Source organism: Agelaius tricolor, unplaced genomic scaffold, assembly GCF_023055355.1.
Source record: "Agelaius tricolor isolate 1412-34295 unplaced genomic scaffold, bAgeTri1.0.p SCAF_1, whole genome shotgun sequence".
In the NCBI taxonomy this organism is placed as follows: domain Eukaryota; kingdom Metazoa; phylum Chordata; class Aves; order Passeriformes; family Icteridae; genus Agelaius; species Agelaius tricolor.
In genome coordinates, this window is record NW_027269261.1 from 51,129,847 (window position 1) to 51,154,662 (window position 24,816).

General features: G+C 41.7%; 1 protein-coding gene across 3 annotated transcripts in view; it reads left to right on the forward strand.

Moving 5' to 3' along the window:
* Positions 1–385: 385 nt before the first annotated feature.
* ARFGEF3 (ARFGEF family member 3) overlaps positions 386–24,816 on the forward strand; it is a 99,189-nt gene continuing 74,758 nt past the window's right edge. For 2 of the 3 annotated variants that reach the window (XM_071433826.1, XM_071433818.1), the window contains exons 1-4: positions 386–866; positions 1,943–1,994; positions 14,950–15,031; positions 17,652–17,783. In XM_071433826.1, the coding sequence (XP_071289927.1) occupies positions 782–866; positions 1,943–1,994; positions 14,950–15,031; positions 17,652–17,783 (351 nt within the window). In that variant the 5' untranslated portion in view covers positions 386–781. The remainder of the gene's footprint in view (positions 867–1,942; positions 1,995–14,949; positions 15,032–17,651; positions 17,784–24,816) is intronic. The other variant, XM_071433833.1, reaches the window with a different exon arrangement.

A 24,816-nucleotide genomic window follows, 5' to 3' on the forward strand; every position in this document is an offset into this window, starting at 1 on the left:
CAGATCTCACATCAGATCTGACCGCACTGGTTGCAGGGTATACCGAGCGCCGGCACTCCCGCCGGTGCGCCGGCCTGGCTCCCTGCGTCCGGCCCGCTGCGGGAGCGGCTCCGCAGAGCGCTGCGGGACAGCGGGGCTGCGCTGCGGCAGCGCCGCCGGCCTCGGAGCGCCGGGCAGCGGGAACCTGCCCGCAGGCCCGGGCTGCGCCAAGCGGCAGCAGCCGCAGCCCCGGCCGGAGCGGCGGGGCCCAAGCGCACACCCAGCGCCCGCCTCCCGCCGCCCGGGGCGGGCAGGCCGGGGCTGCCGGCGCCCCCCGCCCGCCGGTCGCCATGGCGACCCGCCCGCCCGCCTCCCGCGGGGCCGCCGCTGCCGCCGCAGGGCCCGGCTCCGGCGGCGCCGGCTCCGCTCCGCTCCGCGCCTCGTCCAACCCCAGCGCCGGGAGGGAGTCCCTGCGCGCCCGCGGGCACGGCCAGGCCCGCCCCAGCCCCGCCGCGCCAGCGGCGCCTGCCCGGGGTGGGAGAGGAGGAGGAGGAGGAGGAGGAGGGACTCCGCAGCGGCAACAACTGACGTGTCCCCGCCACGGAGCTCGGCGTGATTCATCAGCGGCAGCGGGGCGGCAGCGGGGTGTCGCGCTCCGCTCCCGCCTAGGCACTGCCGCGGCGGGGACAGCCCCGGCACCGCTCCGCCGCCCGCGCCGCCCTCCTCCTGCCTCCTCCTCCTCCTCTTCCTCGCCGCCTCTCCTCCTCCCCCGCGGCTAGGCGAATATCCCGGGGGAGGCAAGATGGAAGAAATCCTGCGAAAGCTGCAGAAGGAGGCGTCGGGGAGCAAGCACAGGGCCATCAAGGAGAGCTGCACCTGGGCCATCGGTAAGGGGCGCGGGCGGGGGAGCGGAGCGGGGCAGGAGCCGCCGATGGAGCGGGTCTCTAAAGCAGGGGGCAGGGAGACCTCAACAAACTTGTTCCGCGCTAAGGAGAGCCTCCTTAGCTTAGCCTCCCGCGGCTGGGAAGAGAACGGAGCTCCTGGGCCGTTCAAAATGCCCGGGAGCTCCGCGCTGCTGGAAGGGGCCGTGGCACCTGCTGCCGGTCCCGGAGAGCATCCCCGCCCTCGCCTTCCCCACCGCCTGCATCTGCTTCGTGGCTCTTGCGAGGCAGATATACGGGTATCAGTAGCTGTCAGTTTCCGTGTATGTTTTGGAGGTGCTGTCTTTTTCTTTAAAGGCCCCCTCCCTCCTTTAAATCATCGTAAAAACCATGCCGTACAGTTTTTATGCCGGCTTATGGAATCTATTTTAAAACCTAGAAGTTTTGTTCTACTGGATTACATGAGCTCTTTTATCCTTGCAATATAATGATCAGTATAACGAGTTAATCTTTCAGGGGGGTACAAGCTTAGGTACATTTTAGCATCCACCCATTTTCTGAGATTTTTTGTGTCTTGAAGTGTTTTTTGACATTTCCAACCTGGAACACTGATCATCAGGACCCTTAATTTAAATCAGCATAACTGGGATACTTTCATTTGCTTTAAATTTTTGTGTTTTATCCATGCATAGCTACATTCTGTGGTAGATCAGACCTGTTGCTGTCTTATTACTGGCCCTTCATCTTGATGTTGCATGAGTTGCTTCATTAATTGCATGTTAGTCTTGCACAGCAGCCATGCCAGTATCCTCTATACTGTTCCAGTTTTAGTGGATGTGCTGCTGAAGTGCTGATAAGTGAAAGGGAAAAATGGTACTCGATGTCTTCTCATTGGGCATGCAACGTCCTGTCAGATTTATGCAAAGCTTTGGCAGCTCACAGCAGCAGTGGTTGTTGTTCTGTCAAGTGGAGTAGGTGTAAACTTTGGGATCATTGGCTTGGAGGCTGTAGCCAGATGTGCTAACTGTGGCTGAACTCAGAAGTTTATTTTAAAAGCCCTGTTGTTTCCTTTAATTATACAGAAACCTTGGATTCTCCCGATGCTGCTATCAAGATACCACCATATCAGCTGAGGTAAGAACATTGAACTTGAGTTCTTTAGAGCTTGTGAGTATTTGTAAAACTGAAGCAAAAATTTTGAATTAAAAATGAGGTAGAGGAGTGGGCTGCATCTATGTGATTTCTGTAGTTTTTAGATATACATATCTTGGCTGGTAGTAGTAGATAATTTTCTGATGAGTCCTTGGCCTTTGGCCCTGAATGAAATGTAAGGAAATGTGTTAAAATGGGCATGAGTATGTATAGTGGTGACACTGGTTAGGAAGGAGGGCTCTCTTATGGGCTAAAGAGGTTCTCTGCTAAATTCCATCTTTCAGTAATAAGCAATGATGCTTCTTAGTTCTTCTCAGTGTGCTTGTGTTCTTTTGAATGTAAATCAGGTTTTGTTACTGAAAATAAATATTCCAGAAACTAAAAAGTTATATCATCATATAGCTAGGACACTGACTAGGAACTAAAATAATACAGTTTCTATGCCTACTTCTTCCTTTAGCCTGCTAGATTATGTTGAGTGAGCCTTCTTCCTTCTTCCCACCTCCATTTGTACACATATAAAATGGGAGAGGTGGCATGGCCCTGATTTGTCTAGCTATTTAAAATCTCATTTTGGAAATTGTCATTGTTATGGAGTAGGTAAATAGGTGAAATTATTCACTGTTCTTTTTGACAGAACCATGTCCCAGGGTGACGTTATGATGCTTGTATCCCCATTCATGTGTTCTGTTAATGTTGGATATTATGTTCTGTACCTTTAAGACTGGCTCTGAAGGGGGGAAGTTTTGTTTTGGTTTTCTTATCAGCCTGGCGGGACACAGAGAGTGCAGCTTTTGCTTTTTCTGCTTCAAACAAACAGAGAGTAATGGCAACCAAAATACACTCAAAACAGGGTTTTTCCACTCTCTCTCTCTCTTGCTCTCTCGCCCCATGTTGGGCGCCAAGATTTTGTCATGGTTTAGGGCAAATTTGGAGGAGAATTTCCAATGGAGGGCCCCTCCAGAAAGCAAACCCACACAGCCCCTCCCTCCAACCGGTTCGGGAAGGATTTCTCGGAGATAAGTGGAAAGAACCTGTTTATTTAATAGGCACAGCACCCCCCAGCACACAAAATGAACAATACCGGATGGCAACACTCTGACAAAGATGACAAATTCAGAAAGTCTCTCTTGGGGGGTGGTCACTCTGTTCTCAGTCCCTCCGGCGCTGGGGCTGCTGCTGCAGGCCACAAGGTGCAAACTCTTGGTGTTTCCCAGGTCCCAGTCTGGAGCAGGTTTGAAATGATCAGAAGAAGGAAAGGAGAAACAGTCCAGGAAGAAATTGGACAGTTTAGCTAAACTAGCTAATGAGCAAAGCAAGCAGAAGCAAAGCAAGCAAGAGTGAGAGAGCAAAAGCAAAAAGCAAAAGCACAAAAAGCAAAAGCTGCACTCTCTGTGTCCTGCCAGGCTGATAAGAAAACCAAAACAAAACTTTCCCTCTTCAGAGCCGGTCTTAAAGGTACAGAACATAATATCCAACATTAACAGAACACATGAATGGGGATACAAGCATCATAACGTCACCCTGGGACAAACCATTAAGAGTCATCAAAGGAAACTAGCAAGTGCACTGTTTAAAACAAAAGCATGTTCTTTCATAGAGCTTAATAGTTGACATATGAAATGCTTAGGCTTCCCTTCTTAGAGAATGTAATGGATGCTGAAAGATTGCATGCATGCAAAAACCACCTCAACAAATCCATGAAGGAAATTGATTGAAAGCTATGAGATGCAAGGTACCATTCTTATTCAGAAGTACCTTAATCAGAAGTGTTTGAGCTTATAAAGGAGGATATAGGAATGTTGCTGTATGTTTGGCCTGTCCTGTGATCCTCTCAGGTATCCTCTGTGAGCTGCTTATAGGGAGGGACATTTGTTTTGCTACAACATTACTTTCCTGGGAGTATTTTTATCACCTCAAGATTCGCTGAGGCTTCTTTCATATACGCTTTGCAAGGAAAGGTAGGGATTGAAGAACTAGTTCTTCCAGAGCAATCACCAAACAGGGAAAGAATAGGAGCAGTTCTTTTGCCACTCTAAATTCCTGTCAGCTGCAGTCCACAAGAGGCCTCAAATCAAATGGGGGATGGATGTAGCATAGGTCTGACATGACCAGTGCCTGACACAATGCATTGACACTGTGGCTGGAGAAAACTTGGCTCTTCACCTTCCTGTTTATCAGCCTCTAATATGGTGTGTGGTCTGTGCCTTTAAGTGCTATTGTCATTCCCTATGAATTGGTTAGCTAGCTGTTACCACATTTCTTCCTTTTCCCCTTGCCTACTGTCTCTTTACAGATAGTAAAGAGATAGTAGGCAAGGGGAAAAGGAAGAAATGTGGTAACAGCTTTTCTCTTTTTCCTCTTCTTCCTCCAGTGTTCTTAATGATGTATTTGTTTAGTTGGGGTATTTTTTCCACTGTAAATCCCCCTTTTTAAAGTAAAGTTAATACCTTTTCAGGTGTAGCAATGATTAAATAAGCTCTTAATTTTAGACTTGTCAGTAGCAATGCACATTATTACTGGATGTTTTGGAAAATGAAAGGTACACAAGAGGATTTGGACAAAAGCTTTTGTTGTGGGGTCCTTGGTAAGGCTCAGCCATGCAGCCTTAGATAGGGTGGGAGATGTTGCTAAACATACCCTTCACTCTCTGATAACAAGCTACTGCCAGGCTCCAGATCAGCACACTGGGCCACAGCTTGGGCTGGAGTTTGCTTGCATGATGTGCAAATTAGATAACAGTTCTTCGCTTGGTATTTGTTAAAAAGCAGTGCTGTGATGGCTTGGTTCCTAATGCTGGAAAAGAATAGCCTGGAAAGTTGAGCAATGGCTGTGACCAGAAACACAGCCAAGATACGGGATGGACATGTCTTGGCGGTGCCTCTTTTCTGCTTTCATCTTACATCAGGTGCAGGTTGTATCAGCTGCTGTAACACAGATCAGCCTCTGGCTGCTCATCCAGTTGGAATCTTAATCTACACTTCACACTTAGGTTCTTTTCTCTCTAGAACTGAAGAATGAAGGCTACTCACAAGAATGAGAATATGTAAACTGTATACTCACTTCTTTCTTATAAAATAAAAAGCCATTCTCTGCTTCTGAGACCCCAGTTTTAGATGAGTAGAGGTTCTTTGTAAAGTTGTCTTTTGTAAAATTGTGGTCTCAGTGTGATAATGGGGAAGACAAGGTGTCTCTGCTTTTCCTCAGACTATGAGCATTTGAGTTCAAGGGGTTTTTGACATGTATTATATCAGCTACATACTTATTTCCACTGTAGTATTGGGTTAGACTGTGTTCTGTCATGTGCCTGACCTATCCATGGTTTCATCTTATGTTGGACTGGTGTTACTGAACATGAGGCAGACCACGTTACAGTTCCCTGATATCTGTGCAATTAACTGGGGACATCAGCTGTAGCATTTGCATAGGAGCTGTTTCTAGCAGTTATCTGGTAGCAGTTTAGATAGCACATGCCTGCTGTGTTTGGGAGCACCTTTTGCCCCAGGGGAGTCCCAGTGACTGACCATCCAGATTGGAATGTAATTCTTTAATTAGTTTGATAGAAGTCTGTTGGGTATATCTTCAGGGAGCTAGATGAGACTATTTTGCTGTTCAACTTCCTTTGATGTTAATTGGACTTATGAATCAAAATCCCCATTAATGACCTTGCATATTGATTCTAGTGAGGGTCATTATTTAAATGTCTCACTTCCTAAAGAAATACAAATCTCCAACAAACACAGAGTTTCCCACAAAGTCTTGTCAGCTCTGCCTTGAGATAGGAATATGTATGTGATTTTTCAGTACTTTTAACTTATGATCAGAGTATTGGGCAAGGGTGGGAGATAATAACAAAGATTAAAGTGGATCAAGATGGAAATGGCCCAAGGCTTTGCTGTAGATGTTCCATGAATTCTTGAGAAGGGAGAGTCACATAACCTGTTGGTAACTGGCCTCTTGTGATCTGTCTAGTATGATGGTATTTGTCTCTGAATATGAGTTGTGAAAATTGGATATATACTAAGTGCTTAAGGAGGCTGGGTGGCTGACTTATAAATAATGAATTAGATAAGATAAATTGATGTGCTTGTGTTTTAATTGGTGAGTTGATCACATGGAAAATAGCTTTAGAGACCTTAGTGTTGTCTGCCAGCAAACAGTTGTTTGCTACTCAGTTGGGCTATATTCACTTCAGCATTTTCACATGGCAAATTCTCCCCTAAGGCCAGCACTATACACTGAACAAGGCTCTCTTCTTGGCTTGTTGTGATTTTAGAGGCTGAAATATGAGCTATAAAAGGTAACTCAACAGACACAAGAAAATGAGCTTTGAAAAATAATGTTTGATTGGAGCAGTTTAATGCTCATGAGGATTATCTACATATCAGAGGATAAAATAAGAGGCTAGACAGCAGTTGCCAGTCACATACTGCTTTGAAAAAACTTGGGCTTGCCAGAATTTCTTGGAATGCATTATGTCATTAAGTCATGCCTTACAGGCTATGTAAAACTTGGTGACTTGCTATCAGCACAGACTTTGCTGGAAAGAAGAGATTGGTTGGGACTTCTGAAGGAGCATTTCTTTTTGGAAGAAATGCAAATTAGGTTTGCATGGCCAGGTTTTGGTAGCAGGAGGGGCTACAGCAGTGGCTTCTGTGTGAAGCTGCCAGAAGCTTCCCCCATGTCCAGCAGAGCCAATGCCAGCTGGCTTCAAGACAGAAGTGCCCCATGCCAAATCTGGGCTAGTCAGAAATGGTGACAACCCCTCTATGATAACAAATTTAAGAACAAGGAAAAGAGTTGTTTTGCAGATGTTATTGCTTCCAGAGAAGAGTGGGGTGAGAATATGTGAGAGGAACTACTCTGCAGACACCAAGGTCAGCAAAGAAGGACAAGGAGGAGGTGTTCCAGCTGCCTGAGCTCAGATTCCTCTGAAACCCATAGTGCAGACCGTGGAGAAGCACCTATGCCCCTGTAGCTCATGGAGGTCCATGGGGACGCAGAGGTCCACCTGCAGCCCATGGAGGAGACTCACACTGGAGCAGGTGGATGCCTGAGAGGAGGCTGTGAGCCTGTGGGAGGCCTGTGCTGGAGCAGGTTCCTGGCAGGTATCTGTGGACTCATGAACAGAGGAGCAGGTTTCCTGGTAGGGCTTGCATCCTTGTGGAGGACCCACATTGAAGCAGGATGTGACTCCTTTCCCTAAGCTGTGGCAGGAACGACGTGTGATGAACTGACCATAACCCACATTCCCTGCCTCCCTGTGTCTCTGGGTGGGAGGAGGGAGGAGTGGGGGAGAAGGTGTTGAGGGCTTATTTTACTGCTCATTACCCTGCTCTTGTTTTGGTAATAACAAATTCAATTAGTGTCTCTAATTTCAGTCAGTTTTGCCTGTGGCAGTTATCTGGAGAGTGATCTCTCTCTGTCCATATTTCAAACCATGAACCCTTCATTATATTTTCTCTCCCCTGTCCAATTGGGGAGGGGAGTGATGGAGTGGCTTTGGTGGGAGCCTGGCATCCAGTCAGGGTCAGCCCACTAAAATTCCTCTTATATTTTTGATTGTCCTTTTTAAAGTGATCAGTATTTCTGGAGATTACAGCTGGAAAGTCAGAAGTCAGTGAGGAGCAGGGTCCTGTGTAATAACCAATTCATGTCTGATTCTGTCTCTTCTTGCTTGTGTCCCAGTGTTAATCATGTTGGTGCTAGCTTTTGAGAGCAGTTTGTGAACTTTTTCTATAGTCATGGAAATGTGGGAAGGAGAACATTCAGGGATGAAAGTAGTAGTTCTACTAATTTTTTTTTTTTTGGTATCTCTAGATTAGAATCTGACATAGTTCTTGAGAAGTATGCAGTTTATAATCTCCTAAATAAAACAACACGCTCACTCATTTTACCTTACATGTGCTCAACAAGTAATAAAAGCAGTAATTGTGGTGTGATCATCACCAAACAAACAATGCTTTAGAGACTTTCAATCCACTTAGCTTTGCAGGTAATTCATCCACTTACAAAATCTTGAGTCTTGGAATGCATTTCACCTTCTCTATTGTGAAGAAATGTTTGTGATTTCATCGTTTATGTCTTCTCCCATCTCTTGATTTTTTTCTGTTAGTTTCTTTCTGCTGGGAGAGAGTGGCTCGGAAAGCTGATACATACATAGCAGATCCCCTGAACAGAAGTAAGGAGTGGGGGGGGAGGAATAGTTATCTCTGAGGGTTTTTTTGGGGGGCATGGTTTTAGCATATCTCTCTATTTTACTCTTTCTCTTTTTTTAAAACAATTTGTTTCCTGCTCTTGCTGCCACAACCACCTGGCATTAGGTGCTCCTGTGCTTTCTTCCTGGATGTGACTGCTGGATGTGACTCATGCTGCTCAACCATTACATGGTCACTGTCTGCCATTCAGCAAGTGAATTACGAATTCCCTGGCAGGCAACTGGCCAAGAAGAGATTCTAGTGACAGTGTGGATTACTGACCTGCATCTCCCATGCTGGCAGTTTACAGCCTGGATCCAGACTTGTGGGAGCACTTATGTAGTCCATTTGGTGTTTTGGCTGGTGTACATGCATTGGTCTTGATTTAAAATTTTGCATTCTCAGTTCTAATGTTGAGGAGTAGATGGGGGAAAAAAGTGTTTAGAAAGGCAATGTGCCACTGATACAGTATTTGAATCAATTTGCATGTTTAATCTGGGATATGTAAGTGGCCCTATTTCTTGTCCAATGGGCAGGTATTTTTATCTTAGCAAAATTTTGCACCTGGTCTGCGACCCCAAAAGACAGTGGTGTTGGGGAGGAAAGGGTAAGGGGTCATCCTCAGGAGCCCTGAAAACCTGTCAGCTGGGGTTGTGACTCTTGAATGTATGAGCAAAATTTAGCATTGTTATGAAAAAAGACACATGGTTTCTGTTACTCTTACTTGTGAGCTTGAATGAGGTTTGTTTCTTTAGTTTCAGTGGTGTTTTTCTAAAAGAGCAGTGCTTGCTCTTTCTGAAACTAACTTACTGCCTTTCCTGATCTTCTTTGTATTAGTGAACCATAATAATCACCACTCCCTTGGGTCTTTGTTCCTTTTATAGACTCTTCCAAAAATTCATTCTATTTTGTGACAAAACCCCACAGTCTTGGCTGGGCTGAGGTTGATTTTCTTCACGGGAGCCGGTAGAATGGGAGTGGGGAGCAGCTGGGTGGGGCTGAGGATGAAAGCAGCCATAGTTTTAACTGTCAGACTTCTAACAACAAATGCAACTGAAATATTGACCTAAGGTTCCAAGGATGATAACAGGATAGCAGTATGTGTGTTTGTTTTAAACATTTGATCACTTTCAGTGCTTGCAGAAGAGTAGAAAATGAGAACATCATGAGGCTTTTGATAATTGCCTTAGAGAATGAAATATGGTTGGGGGCGAGAAGAGGGGTGGCACTGGAACTGAGGAGACTGTTTTCCTGCTAAATGGTGCAGGAAGAGGGGTGGCACTGGAACTGAGAGGACTGTTTTCCTGCTAAATGCTCTGCTCTGATCTTTGCTCGATGCTGTGCAAGTCATGACTTTCTTTGTTTTGAAAATGAAGAGGTGAGTGGGAATAATGAAAGTCTTTTCTCACATTTCCTTTATTTACATTCCATGAAAAGTAACAAAGCTGCAGGAAATTCACTACCTTTCATTTCCTTCAATGTTTGTTTGCTTAAGAAACTGAATATGCTGAAGTGCAGTGAGTATAAAATTACGTAATGCATTGCAAACATGGGGATATTTTTAGCAACCGTCCCTTGTCAAGATTTAGCGCTGAACTGCTGTGAAAGTTGAATGGCATTGCAGATTACAGCGTTGACCTTCAAAATGTAACTAGTAATGACCGGAAATACACCTCATTCTCCTTTTTTTTCATCTGGTTTCTGTAACTCACAGCTGCAGTGGAGAAAATAAGGTAATGTCCAGGATGTCCATGTGATGATACCTCTGTGTCTCTTTTTCCGTTCCCTCAGCCTGCCTTTTTCCAGCATTGTAAAACTTCTCTGGATGGAAGCTTAATTCTCATAAAACACTTTATTTGTCATTTTGTGCTTAAAATTTGAAACAAAATGCTTTCACTAGACAAATCTTTAGCTTCCCTTCCAGAGTTACCAAATATCAGGAAGAGAGATTTCGTGGAATAGTTTGATAAACTTTCAAAATTGTAAGCTGAGCAAGTCCAGCTTGTCACCTCATCTTCATACTCCAAATCATAATCAACAAAATCACATAAAGGCTACAGATTGCATTATGATTAAGACCTGGTGAGGTTTGATGTGTCATCAAGCTTTTTAAGAGCAGAATTTTCAAGTGACTATTGATACCTTATGCACAAAGGGCAAATATCTGTGGAGGTGGATGTTCTAGGGAGAGCAGTGAGAATGTGTCAGAGAGAGATTACACTAGAGCTTTGGAGACTGGAAGCATCTGATTATTATTTTGGCCTTGTCCACCTTACTTTAATATTGTGTAGAATCTTTTGCTTTCTCTCTTCCTCTCCTCTCAAGTAAAAGTACGCCTTGTGCTTATAGGATTTTTTTTGGTTCTGTTTTGTTCTCATCTTGACAACAAGTTCCTATCTAGGAACTTTGTGTTTCTGTTAAAATCAAGATGTTATTAGCTAGTATAGCAAGGAGGCAAATGACCTCAGAAGTGCTCTCCAGCTGAGTGACTGTGCTGAGCTACTTAATTATGATCATATGAATTCTGTGGTCTTGGCTGCACTGGCTTGGCTGGAGGATTAAATTGCTCATGCTTGCCTTTCCCATGAGTAGAGCTATGCTGCTTGTGTAGTGGCAAATTCATTTATCTTAGAAAGGATGTAAATAAAAAAGATTATAAATACCATTATGTCACTTCTTTAATACCAAGCAGTTTTAAATTGCAATCTCATTCACAATTCCAGGTTGAAAAAAGAATTATTAAAGTTCTAGCTAGGAAACTGTGTGAAATTACATTTAGGCATTATTCTGTCCTTTTTTTTCCCCTGTGTCATTAAACATCCTCTGATAAGCAACTCATATTTCCCTGCAAAGGCAGGCTTATTTAACTGTTGGGTGAAGACTTTGTGTCTGGGTTTGAAAAGCAAAATGATTGAAGGGAAGAGGGAATACATGAAAAAAAAGAGGAAGGAAAAATTAAATACTGAGTTGGATGGAACTCTGAGAGAGAGCTGATGTCAGCAGCTGAGGTGAGAAAATTGGATATGGAAAGAAAAGGAACATTAACCTTAAGTCAGAGGAGAAGAAGCCTTTCCATTGTAACTGGATAAAACCAAAGAGTTTTGTGCTCTGTAGGAAGGAAAATAATGAGATTTTTTTAAAAAATAAGATGCAAGTGGTGAAACGGAAAAATGAAAAGGCCTTCAGCCAGAGATTACAATTTCTTTAAAGGTGGAAGCTCACCGGATGGGTGCAAATACATGAGGCAAATCTCGTGACACAGGAAACATGCCCACAAGTGTCTCTGTGTTAGTGAGTAACTGGATTAAAATCCTGGCCCTGTGGATGCAAGTCAGCATTTATATCTACATAGTTTGGCAACAGTCTCCCAACTGTTGTTTGGTTTTTTTTTTTCCAGGACCTGTAATCTGCAACTCTGAGTGCTTGCTCATTCTTACATAGCACGGTAGCACCAAAGTTGTCTAATGGTGCATGATCATCTTGTAGTGTCACAGTGTCATAAAGATAATTTGTTGTTTTATTTTTTCTTGAAAAGGAAGGTTCTAACTGGAAGGCTTCAGAATTTGTCTTTTATCCTATTGCTCTACTATTTCTCTAAGTACTACTGACAAACTTGTACTTGCATAGAGGTAGAAATTTTAGTGCTGGAGGGGTCTGTTGTAATCATCTGGTTTGACTTCCTGCATTGTGGAGGTGGGAGAACTTGCCTTGTATTTATATACTGTGGATTCCAAACCTCTCTCCAACCTGAGTTTGACTGTAATTCTCTTTGTAAGTGGGATGATAATATTTCTGCAGTAATATTTCTCTAGAATGTGAGCAAGGACTTAAATCTTCATTCTTCTTGAAGAGTTATTACTTGAAAAATGATGCATTTATTCCATGTCCCTAGTCCAGGTTTTAAATACTTCCATTATGCCTAAACTTGTTGGTGAAATCTTTTTACCAATTTCTCTAAAGTAGTACAGGAAAAAAGATTTATGTTTCTATTTTTATATGTACATGTGTTCATATATACAACACTAGAATTTGTTTTATGTAAATTAAATCATTCCTATTTGTGCAAGGACAATGTTTGCTTCTGTTTGTTTTACATAAGGGTAGCAGCTGTGGGTACTTGCAGAATTCTGAGAATTCGTCTCTACCAATTATTTTCTCATCATGGGCCAACTCTTCTTCTTGAATAAGTGATGCTAATAATATTACACTGTGCTACTCTGTTCTTTTTAAGCAGCCAAGATGGAGAAAATCTTTTCAATCGTTGGTTACTCTGACTATATGTCAGACTTTGGCTATGACTGTTATCCTGCCTAATAAACAGTGTATCAGAAAATGGCAACAGTGGTGAATCAAATTCTTATCTGTTCTTTGACTGGGCTGTGAATAATTCTGTGGAATGCAAACTGGATGCTGATAAGGCCTTGAGGTTCTGAATTTTGCTTCTCCTATGTAATTTTCAGCGGGAAGATAATGCAGAGAGCTGTCTTATTTTTAATCTTTAATTTTCAGGAATGGGATTTAAAATAGTAGGATTATCACCATTTGCATGAAGGGAAAAATGCTTCATTTATCATGCCCCTTTCCCTAAGTCAAGGAGGGGAAGGTGGGCTATGAGACTGTGTTCCAGGGACTAACAACAAGGAGTTAAGTTTAGGCAATTTCCTATCTTCATTACAGTTTTTATCATGAGAGTGAATTAATGACCCATTCTTTTCTCACTAAAGGCTTTTTTTGTCATTACAATGAGAATGGGAAGATTTTTATGATCTCTCTACATACAATAGTAATTTGTCTTGCTCTGACCCTTCTGGCAGTCTGTTTTGACTGACCTGCCAAAGCATCCCTTATTCCAGACCTGCAGGGAAAGAGGCAGGTTGATTGGTTGACAAGCCACAGCAAGCTTGGACAACTAGAAAGGTCATTGTAACCTAGGGTGCTGAATATAAAGGCTGTGTGTGTTCCCATCACTCATTCTGCAGTTGGCAAAGTTGACAGTCATGGAGTGAGGCAGCTCAGGAGGGACAGCCTGTGCTCTGGGAGGTACTGGCCCCAGATTATGCACTTGGTTCTGTCACTGAGGTTTTTTGCTTGCCCTGGCAGGTAGCTTCCTCTCTTCCCAGTCAAAGGTGTTCCCTTCCTTTCATTCTCCCTCTGTTTTGTACTTGATGTGTTTCAATCAGGGTTAAGTTGGTATTTGTGCCTCAAACTCTGTGTGTATGTATGTCCACACCAGCATGCAGCAGTATGGATGCTCAAGAGTTATGGTGTGAAACTACTTTCTGTACATTATGTAAATGGAGAATGTTCTTAAACATGTTTTGAAGTGTATTGTTGTGCATCAGCTTATTCTGAGGACTTCACTTATGTAAAATGTCCTTCATGTGTAGTACTACAAAACCTGCATGAATTGTCACTTAACCATACAGAACTGCAGACGGTGCAGTAAGCAATGAAATCCCATGGTGAGGGACTGCTCAAAACAGAGTGGCATTATAAACGGGCTGCAGACCTCATTCCATTACTTCACTGCACTCAAATCCATTGAGGTAATTCCAATCTGCATTCCCTATTTTGCAGCCTTATTGAACTGAATTCTTAAGACATTAGAAGGGACTGTGTTAATTTACATCCTTCTCTCCTGTTCTGCCTGAGGATTATCTGCCTGTCCTTCATGTTCTCATGCTATCAGATGATGCATTTAAATGGCAGGTTGAACTGAAGTGTGAAGGTGCTCAAGCTAATCAAACATTGTAAGATATCTCTGCAGGTGTTTCATAGCTGTAGCATAGAAATGCTAAAGGCTTAATTGACTGAGTGTATAACAAGAACAGGAAATGACACAATGGCAATTCATTTTCTCCAAGAATACAGTGGGAGCACAGTCTGCAGCAACCTTAATTAGATTTTCAGTTAAACATTTTTAGCAAGGATGGGAAGTTCAGCTAATTGAATCTGTTCAAATTTCCATCCTCCTGTTTGTCATTTTTTGCTCTTCTTTTTGGGACATCTATCAAAGCTCTTATTGTTATCTGTTCATTGCAGTATGTGATGACAGATGGCAGGCAACATGCTGATGTGCGAGGTAGCTACACATAAGCCATAGGAGCTCCCACCTGTCTTCATTATCATGAAACTGAACTGGATCCACTCCAGTGGCTTATGACTTTCTTCATTTTCCCCTCACCTCCCAGTGTTCATCCACTTTAATGTGAGAATAAATTCATTCTGTATTAATAATGCCCAAAATGTTTATATGCTGTTGCAAAAATCTGTAGAAAGTCTAAAATGTGGTGTTCTGCCTAGAAGAGATGCAGGTCCAAATAACCATCAGTTTTTAGGGTCCTTCAGTTAGTACTATACACTGTAATCATCTTTTTTCCTTCTTTTTTTCCTGTTTGTGTCTGGCTGATGGAGCACCAGTTAATGCACAGGTACCTTGTTTTGGCACCCGTTGATCTGCTGATTTCAAATGCAAGTTCTCCTCACTTTAAGAGAGGGAGTATAACAAAGGCACAATGTAAAAGCACTTAAAGGTGCTTTCTGGATTAGAGATGTGTGAAGTGTGTGAAATATGCCAGCTTTCTTTAGAGGGTAAAAGTGCTTCACAGAATTGTGAAATTATCTTTGGATGCTGTATGCAAACATGATCTTTCTGAAATTGATACAGCCTTTCTGGAATGTTACTTGAATACCAATTTTAATTGCATTTTCCCCTCTCACTTGTTTTAAATTTTCCTTAGGGAGAAGTGTCTCCTTCCTCTTCAACTGGCTCTGGAATCAAAGAGCATGAAGCTGGCCCAACAGGCTCTAGCAGGGATGCAGGTATGACTTTAGAGTGGGAGTGTGTTGGCAGGCAGTGGGTGTCAAGAAAATCTAGGCTTTTCTTTTGAAAAATACTACAGAAAAAGCATCTGTCCTTGAGTGAACCTAACAATAATGTTCACATTTCTGTTCAGAAGTTAGGATGCAAGTAAAGGCTGGTGATTTTGAAGAAGCCTAAAAATGTTTTGCAGATAGGTGGGGAGGTCTTAGATTTTAATATTGAAATGTAGATGTACTCTTCCTTGTGGCCCTGTGCTACTCCCAGAAAAGTTTGCCACTGCTAAGCATCTTAGAAATTAAGCTGGGGCTTGCTGTCTTCTTTCCTCTAGAAAAGAGGACAGCAGTGCTTGGAAGATGGAGAGGTTAATAGAGGATCTGGAGCTGTGTTCTTTATGTGTGGACACTTTTCTGGGTTTTTTGTACACTGAAAACAGTAGAAACAGCATCTGATTTGGAAGTCTATGAAATTGCAAAAGAGAACAGCAGTGCAGCACAAGCAACAAAAAAAAAACTCTCCTGGGTTTGACAGTATAAAAACTAAAGCAGTTTACTGTTCTTTTAATTGGACAAATGAGTACAAGTCAGTAAATACTTATCACTAGGGGAATGCTAGTTGTGGAAAAGCCTGGCACACTGCTGGGGTATAAAATCCATTTTCCAAAAAGAATTTTTTCCCTTGGAGGGAGAAAGAAATTGTTCTGGGAATATAAGATGTAAGTGGATCATTCAAATTCACCTTATCCAGCATATGAGGTGTCAGACACTTGGTTAGATAGTTCCTCATATTGGGCACGGTGAGGTTGTAGAAGGGAAGGGCTGTTAAGATAATAAAGGGTCTGGAGCACCTCTCTTATGAGGGAGGGCTGAGAGCTGGCACTGTTTAGACTGGAAAAGAGGTGCCTCCAGGGCTGGAGACACCACAACCTCTCTGGACAGCCTGTGTTTGATCACCCTTACTGTAAATTTTTTCCTGGTGTTCAGAGGAAACCTTCTGTGATTCAGTTTGTGCCCAGAGCTTCTTGTCTTGTCAGTGGGCACCACTGAAAAGTTCCTGTCCTTTTTGCACTCTTCAGATATTTATATGTGGTGGTGAGATCCTCCCTGAGCCTTCTCTCTCCAGTCTGAGCAGTCCCAGCTCTCAGCCTTTCCTCATAAGAGAGATGCTTCAGTTTCTTTGTCATCTTAGCACTGACTCCAACAGCTCCATATCTCCCATCCTGAACTAAACATTATTCTTTATATAGAAAACCCCATTATTGTCATTGCAGATTTAGTTAAATCTCATCAGGCTGTACAGAGCTAAAACACTTGATATTCTGGTATGTGGGAAATGGGAAATGCTTTAAAGCATTCTGAGTTTAAAACCCTGGCTGGCAGTTCAGCTTTACCCACTCACTCCTTCCCTCTCAGAGGTATGGGAGAGAGAATCAAAAGGGTAAAAGTGAGGAAAATTGTGGGCTAAGACAAAGTTTAATAGTGAAAGCAAAGCTGCATGTGCAAATAAAGGAATATGTGGAATTCGTTCACCACTTCCCATGGAGCAGCAAGTGTTTGGCCATCTCTAGCAAAGCAGGGCTTCATCATGGCTAACTGTTATATTGGAAGACAGATACCTTAACTGTGAATATCTGTGTTCCATCCACTTCCTCTTTCTTTGACCAGCTGTTGTTGCTGAGCACAGTGTCATATGGTTTGGGATATCCCAGTGGTCACGTTGGGGTCAGCCATCCCAGCTGTGTCCCCTGCCAAACTCTCTGCACCCCCAGCCTACTTGCTGGGGAACCAGTCTGGAGAACCAGTCTGTGTGAGCTCTGCTCAGCAATAGCAAAACTTGGGTGCGTTTCTAGTAGAGCTCCAAGGAAATAGTGTCACTGACAATGTCGGGAGATGTTTCTGAGATATTGGGCAGAGTAAATCTGATCAGTCTAAAATACTCAGTCTGAGGTTCAGTCAGTCTGTATTGAATTCAGTTCAACCAACCCAATGTCAGGACAAGGAATTTTGGTATCATGTCAGCTTGGGTTGGTTTCTGTGTGTGTTTGTGTTAGTCACTTGTTAACTGTGCTTTTTGTCTGAGGACTTGATTGTATTCATTAATGGTCAACTTCTGTATGACACAAAACACATTTTGCCAGGGATCAAAACTGCCACTTCCACAGCACTTGTGCTCTATTGGAGTAATTGGGACAGTAGGTGACTGTCTCCTGTTGGGCAGATCTGATAGCACTAGTTCAATGCCAGGATGCTAGCCTGAGTGGGTTTTTTAAAAATTTGTTGTTTTGATGATCTGGGGGGCTGAAAAGGTTGCAGTCTCTCCCAGCTTCTAAAATACTGAGAGGTTTTGCAAAGGACATTAGCTGAAGTGATATCAGTTACTGATGTCTGCTTTATTCTTGTCACTGGGGATGTGGGATGGGCAAAGATGATACTGCAATGGCAACTGACATGACACAGATCTCCCAGTTTTGCTGTTTTTCTTGTATTTTATATTATTGGATTAATTTGAAAATTTTAGACAGAAAGCCTAACCACCCTAGTACCAAGCCCTAGTAGGTTTAGGTGCAGTACTTTGCAGAGGCAGTTTTGTCTCAACATGTACATTGCCATTTTCTTTCTGCAGAAGCTGCTGTCTGATGAGAGGTTTGTATCCGTGGAAACAGACTCAGATGAGAAACAGTTGCTTAATCAGATGCTGAATGCTGTCAAAGTGACTCCATCGCTCAATGAAGACCTGCAGGTTGAAGTGATGAAGGTTAGTGTTTCACACACATCAGTGCTTGCAGCGGAGGCTGTGTGACTGAATGCTGGGGTTAGCAAATAAATTAGCTGCTGCCTTGAAAATCTTCATTTTAGGACAGTATTTGATTCCCTTTTCCTACTGGCAGATGTCAGTTGTTTTCATTTCTATTTTGTGTTTCCCTGGATTAGATAGGAAATAGTTTTCATTAACATTCAGAATACTGGTGGTTCCAGTTTTAACAAACTTCAGCAGCACAATCAATTTCCTCCATGGAAGAGCACAGGCAAAGGACTTACAGATCTGGAAGTTTGTTATTGAGCTTTAGTTGTTGTAGGATGGGCTGTGCACACTTGTAATTTTGTATTGTGTGTGCACAGGTGCTGTGTAATTTGTTAGCTGTATTTTCTCTTTGCAAAGTGCTAATGACAGAGCATGCATGATCTGTTTAGGCATCAAAATGTCCCTGGACCAGTGTGTAAGGGAAATTAGTGTTTTGTATACTCTGTCAGAACTTCAATTTCTATGAATACTCTAGCATTCTCCTGTGAGCATGTTAGAAACTGAGCTGCCAGGAGGTTCTGTTTTGGCAGGGAGGCTATACCAAAATGCCTTGCCTTGTGATCATGTTGGTTGTATGACTTAAAAGTCATTTTTCTATATCAGTATTGGCAATACCTGTATAATTTGTACAAAGCAAAGTGATGGTGGACAGTTTTCAGATGTTTGGGTGTAAACTTTGCGCTGCAGGGTTTGTTGGCTATAGCTGATCATTGGTGAAACCATTTTGGAACAGACCTGGTGGTCCTTTATGCATGTTCATTATACCTAGTACTGATTGATATATTTGGGTCTATTCCTTGACCATCCTTTATTTCTAAGTGCATAGATTAGTTATTTTGTTTCTTCCATGTGACATCTTGGGTCTAACGAATGTATGTTATCCACTCAGAAACTACTCTCTACCATCTGTACTCTTTACACTGGAGGTGGAATACGCACACTGTGTCAGAACTCGCAGAGAGGTGAACATAGCAACAAAAAAAAGGAGTAGTATTTGTGTGGACTGTTACCTGTTTTATGGCAGCAGGCTTCTGCTTAACTGATGACACCCTGCTCTGCTTTCCTAACCCAGCACACCTCCTTCCTGCCCCTTTTGTCTCTACAGAGGGAAAGGGGAAGAGTTAAGTACTTGCTGTACTGAACCAACAGGCTCCTCTTGGAATGCAATAATTTTTACAAGTTACTTTTTTTACATTCTTGAGTGTTACAGAATCAGAATGTGCATGCACAGTTTCTTTGAAACCCTGAATGTACATCTGCAAGGCAAAGCCCCCACACTAAGAAGAATGTGAACACTGTATTTTTCTACAGTTCTGAGTAAATATCTTCTCAAATTCTCTTGACATGTGAGAAGCAAATATAATTTCAAAACATCAAACTGCAGAAAACCCAAGCCAAGACATTGTATTTATGGATGCTTTTTTTTTAATTAGAAAACCATGTTCAGTTCCAGTTTAAGTGCAAAAGAGAAAAGAGAACATTGTCTTAATTTCACTGAGTGAAATTTTGATGTGCAAATCCTTAGCAAAATATGTATATTGGTAAAAATCAGGCTACAACTTCAACTTCCCATTTTGAGAACAAAGCAAAATTCTATTTTGATTTAAATATTTCAAGAGACCAGAGGGCCAGAACATATTGTAATCAGGACAGTTAAAACACAGACTCATTAGATCTGAGCCTTGCCTGACAGTCATATCAAGCAGACGTCTCTACAGATTGTAACCTGAAGGTTACAGATGTCATTGCAACACTTGAAAATGTTATTAGCTAACCCAGGCCTGATGAATGGCTGAAGCCTTTAGAGAGGAAGGAGGGAGATTTCTAGCAGCTGGTCTCAGCAATGTGTTTATGTCCTTGGATCTGCTAAAATGTGTCCTCAAGACAGCTTATGATTCTACATTAGACTGTGTTATTCATTTGGAGAAGATAAAATACGTCTTTATCTAGTGCAGATAGACATTAGACACTCCTGAGTGTGAGCAGGTTTGTGTGAAACTGTGTCAGTCATGGTGCCAGCCTGGTTCTTTGTGACTCACTGCACAGTTGCACCAGTCTCACAGGTATTAAGAGTGCAACCATCAAAGATTACACAAAAGCTTTTAGTCGTGCAAAATCAGTGTGAAAGTAGACATGCAGGAGTACAGAATTCACTGTAAGTTGCTGGTGTGTAAGCTCCTAAATCACTTTAATGCGTTTGGGGATTTTTTTCAATATTCTATCCAAAATATCTCCTGCTGTTCCCAGTAAGAGTATGCCAGAAATTTACACTTCCCATCCTATCAAAAAAAAAGTCTTGGATATTTATATTAATGGTCTGTTATGATCCACCTGTATTACAGATGGAAGTGTGAAGGGATCTGGTTAGCTGAGGAAGGCACTCTGTAAAGATGCTTTTTACATTCAGATGACTGCATGTTGGAATTGGCAGTGAAAGGAAAGAGGTGCAAGGGCAGTTAGTTGTCTTGCCTCACACACTTTTGGAGCATGTGCAGTATTGTGAAGGGCCATCCTTAGACAGGAATAGTGGTATGAGTAGCTCTAATGGTTGCTGTAAATAAATGGAGAAAAGTGCTAGCTGGCTCTCTTCTGGAACTGAAAAAAGCAAAGTTGGGGCCTCTGTTTTAAAGATGGAAGGACATTGACTAACTTATGGCTAGCTACCAAATCCCTCTGATTCTTAAGGGTGAGTGACATGGAATGCTCTGCTGATTGCCAGATTGGAGGATCAAAAAACCAGCACTCTGATAGTATTCAGACTTAAAGGCCAGGGCTGGGGACTGTGCAGGAGTGTGTCCTGGGCAGCCAGGGAAGATTTGAACTGCCCAAATGCAACTGTCAAGATGAACTTAAAGCTTTCCCCTCCCACATTATCTCTCCCCTCTGTGCTAGGTGAGGTACTTCTTACCTTTGCATAAACTTGGCTTGACACTCTGCTTCTTCTGAATACCTCTTGGGGATTGTGCCTTTCTCTTTAGAAAGGTCTTTCATGTAGTCATTATATGGGGAAATTCCTCCCTTGAATGCCAGAATAGAAGTGATACTCTGAAGTCCTTGCTTATTTTTCTTGCAGAACACCCTTATAATTGCTAATAACTGGGTAATTCTTATGCCAGGAGCACTTTTATGCCCAAAAAAGGCAGTGATCTTTTCAGTGAGGAAGGGGGAAAGGCTGTGGTTTCTCTTTGACATGAATGGGCATGAATAACAAACACAGGTGTATTAACTGGCTTTGATTTCCCACATATCAAAGCAAGCTGTCTGGGTATATAAATTTTGCATTCAGACTTGTATGTTGTTTAACTGCTAAGCCAAATATTTCTTTGGAATATCTCAATTACTACCCACTCTGTGTATTCTCTGTATCTCTGATACATTTTATGGTAGAGATTTATTAGTATTTTCACACTAGGGACTAAAGTGAGGTTATTTAGGTGCTTTAATTTGTATTAATAGATACTGAGATAATTCAGGAAGTCTGACTAGAGAGAATAGTGTGTCTGACACAAGGCCACTTTAGTATTCACCTTTGCTCTTGTCATCTTTGTTGCCATAAGACTGAAAAGCCTTCTAATATGTGTGTTACCAGTTTGTGTTTTACTATGCTCAATTAGCTGTGTCAGTGGAAAGGAAAAACCACACAATCATACAGTACCTTGCTGATGATTTTGTTATACATCAATAACTTCAGTTTCAAACTGAATAATTAAATATACTTTTATATTTTCTTTAGAATATTCATGTAGGAAGGAAGAGATATATTGATTGCTAATCAAAAGCAATGCTTTATCAGTGAGATACCAAAGTGACTCACTGCTCTATTTCTACAGCTGCAGATGCATAGAAAAAATCAGGAGGACAGTAATTTAGCACTTTCCTTGGATGAACATGATCACACAGTGGGGCTGGCTCAGAAGTGGGAAAAATTTTGTTGTGTGACATGGTGCCATGTTATATTTGAGTGAAATGCAAGGGTGTCTCTCTCACATTGAGGGGTGTGGACATTTTGTTCACGTTAAGCACTAGACTAACAAGCTGTAGATAGTCTGCAGCAGAAAGGGGACATGTTCTGGACTGAAGATTAACACTTGCTTTTGAGTTTAGTTGTGGAGTCAGGGGATCCTGATTTCCCCCTCCCCAGCTCGATGCTTTTAAATTCTGGCTTCAGATATTCTTAAAACCTCCTCTCCAAGCAGTTAGACCTTTGCTTGGAGAAATACATGCAGTATTGACAAAAGCACCATCAAATATTGTCAGATCAGCAGTGGAAAAGGAAACTGGAAATCTAATCTATAGCTGAACCTCTGGATTGCAGTCACTTCAAACCTCAGCAATTCTGTGATTTTGACTTTCTCTCTTTGAGTTTTTGGTAATTTTTCATCACTAGCCCTGACTCTAAAAAGCTATCTCTCCAGGAAAGACTGCAATTAGGCTTTGAGTGTAACTGTGGCACCCAGACAGCTGAAACCAAATATTGAGGAAGTGGGAAGTATGGAAGGAATCCTAAACAGGAGAGACACTTGGATATTTTTCTTTTTTTTCCTTTTTCCTTTATTCTCATGCATGTTATAGTCACTTTCATTTATGAGTTGACCACCTTTTTAATAATGCAGTACTTCTATCTGACTGTGATAACATTATTCTCAGATAACAACAAAAATGTTTAATGAAGAATTGCAAATTACAAGATGAATCCTCACATAGAAACAAGTTCTTCAGACAAACCAGATACACAGAAACAAATTCTCCAGATAAACCAGATACACTGTAATATAATGGGTACTGAACTAAGAAAGTTGCTCTTAGGACAAAGGTATGCGTAAGATTTCCCTTTCTACTGCATCCTTTTGTTTTCTTCAGTCACAGAGACAGCATTGTCACATAATTCAATGCATTTCAGTCCAGTCTATGTCCGCATTTCCTGGGAAATTTAGAGCTTGCAGGACAGAAATTTTCAAGCAAGAAAAAGAATAATGACCTCTTGTGAAAGAAATTCAGTTTTTGGATTTGATGTTTTTCCAAATACTTGTTCTTTATTTCACTGTTCTAATTAATGGTTATATGCTGGGCATGTTATGAATATATACTCTGTTTCTGTCAGTGAAGATTCCAAGCTTTGCTCCTTATTATATCTCAGAAGACTTCCCACGGTTGAGTTGCAGCAACCTTACTTGTGGTGGTTTTTTAATAGACTTGAGGATTGCTTTGAAACAAAAAAATAATCTTCCAAAGTGGCTCTAGAGGGAAGACTTTTCTAGTTCCCATCATTTACCTATTGTACATGGCGAACAGCAGTTTCATTTAGGAAAGATTAGTTTATTCCCAGTGACTCCAACTTGCATTTGTTTCTGGATTAGGTGTATTTCTTGCAGATGGGCAAATTCTTTAGGATTTTTCTTCTGTAGGCTTTCAGTGAGGAGTCAGCCAGAAGTCTGTTTTATCTGTGAATGGGGTTTAATGAACCCTTGCTAAATCTGCTGTGTCAAGGCAATCTTTTCTCTTTGTCTTTTCACTGATCCATTAATACAGCATTTGGGAGCTCTCCAGTAATTATAGTAGACAGCTCTCTTTGTGATTTCAGTTTTCACTTTGGATATATTTGGAACTGAAATCTGACTTAGAGTTCTGTGGTAAAACTTAGTTTGTGTAAGGACAAACTGTCTTTAGGTTGAGTATTAGCAGCTCTTCTTTCCAAGATTGCTACCATAATGCTTTAAAGGTGCAAAGTGATTCTTTGTGCTAAGACTCATCTCCTAGTTTTTATTAATTTATATTCTGTAATAACTAATTAGATTGATAGGGCTCCTGTTACGCTGTCAAATTAGTCACTTGAGAAGGTCACTATTGAAAGTCTACAAGGAGTCTGAGAAAGTTTAGTGACCTTTTTTTTTTTGCCTTAGTTTTCATAGCAGTTATAGTTGACCTGTTTTAGGGTCTGTACAACCATGTTGTTACAGGTTCAGGGAGGTAGTCCCGATGTGGTGCAAATATTGAATGAAAGGGGACTGTGCTTCACCAACCAAGCAAAACTTACCGTTAATTATTTCAGAAAACTTGTCAGGAACTTTGTTGCTGCTTGAGCAAGTCTTTGGCCCTCCAAGAGAGAGAACAATTCATGTATTTGAAAAATGGCTCCAAAGAGTTTGATCAAAAACGTTGACACAACACAACTGTACAATCCCAGTCTCTGTGCATGATTATATTCTAAACAATTTTCTTGAGTATTAATAAATGAGATGATAACTCATAAGCTCTCACAGATACATATCTTCTCATTATTTTAAGATTAATGTTTATGAAACATATTTTTCCACATACAATGTGGTTATACTTAGTTGAATATAATTTACAACTGTTCTGCTTTGTCTTGAACTGTAAAATCAAATGGAGGTGTGTTAGCATCTGCTCTGTTAAAGAGGGGATTCTGTAAAGACTTTCACAGCATCATGCAAATAAGATTTTTTTTTTAAGATCAGTCCTGCTGAGAGATGCTACATAGAGTTCTTAGTGCTTAGCCTTTTCATAAGTTAAATTTTTGTAATGTAGGCCAACTACAAATCCAGACCCTCTTGGGTTTGCTTGTCTCATTTTACTTCTTTCTGGTTATTTTTGAAAGTCATTTTATTCATGTGCTTAGTTATAAGTAACCAGGTTAATTCCAATGGATTGAATGACCTACCTTGTGGGCTTCAAGATAAGCTCATCCTTTCCTGAGTTAATTAGAACTATGGTAAATGCCTAGTACTGTGATTAAAGAATTCCCCTGGTTCTTAGGTGCCTGGTCATTGTAGCCAAACCCAGGCTTGAATTAAATAGCAGAGCTTTCTCCTTAAGGAATCCAAAGGCATGATAATGGTAATGGCCTGAATGTGGCCAAATGGATGCTGGAGGATAACTGCCTAAACCAGTCAGTAGTGAATGCAGTATCTCTATAATGAAAACTCTTTCCAGGATCCATGGCTTTTCCTCATCACCATTCTGTGCT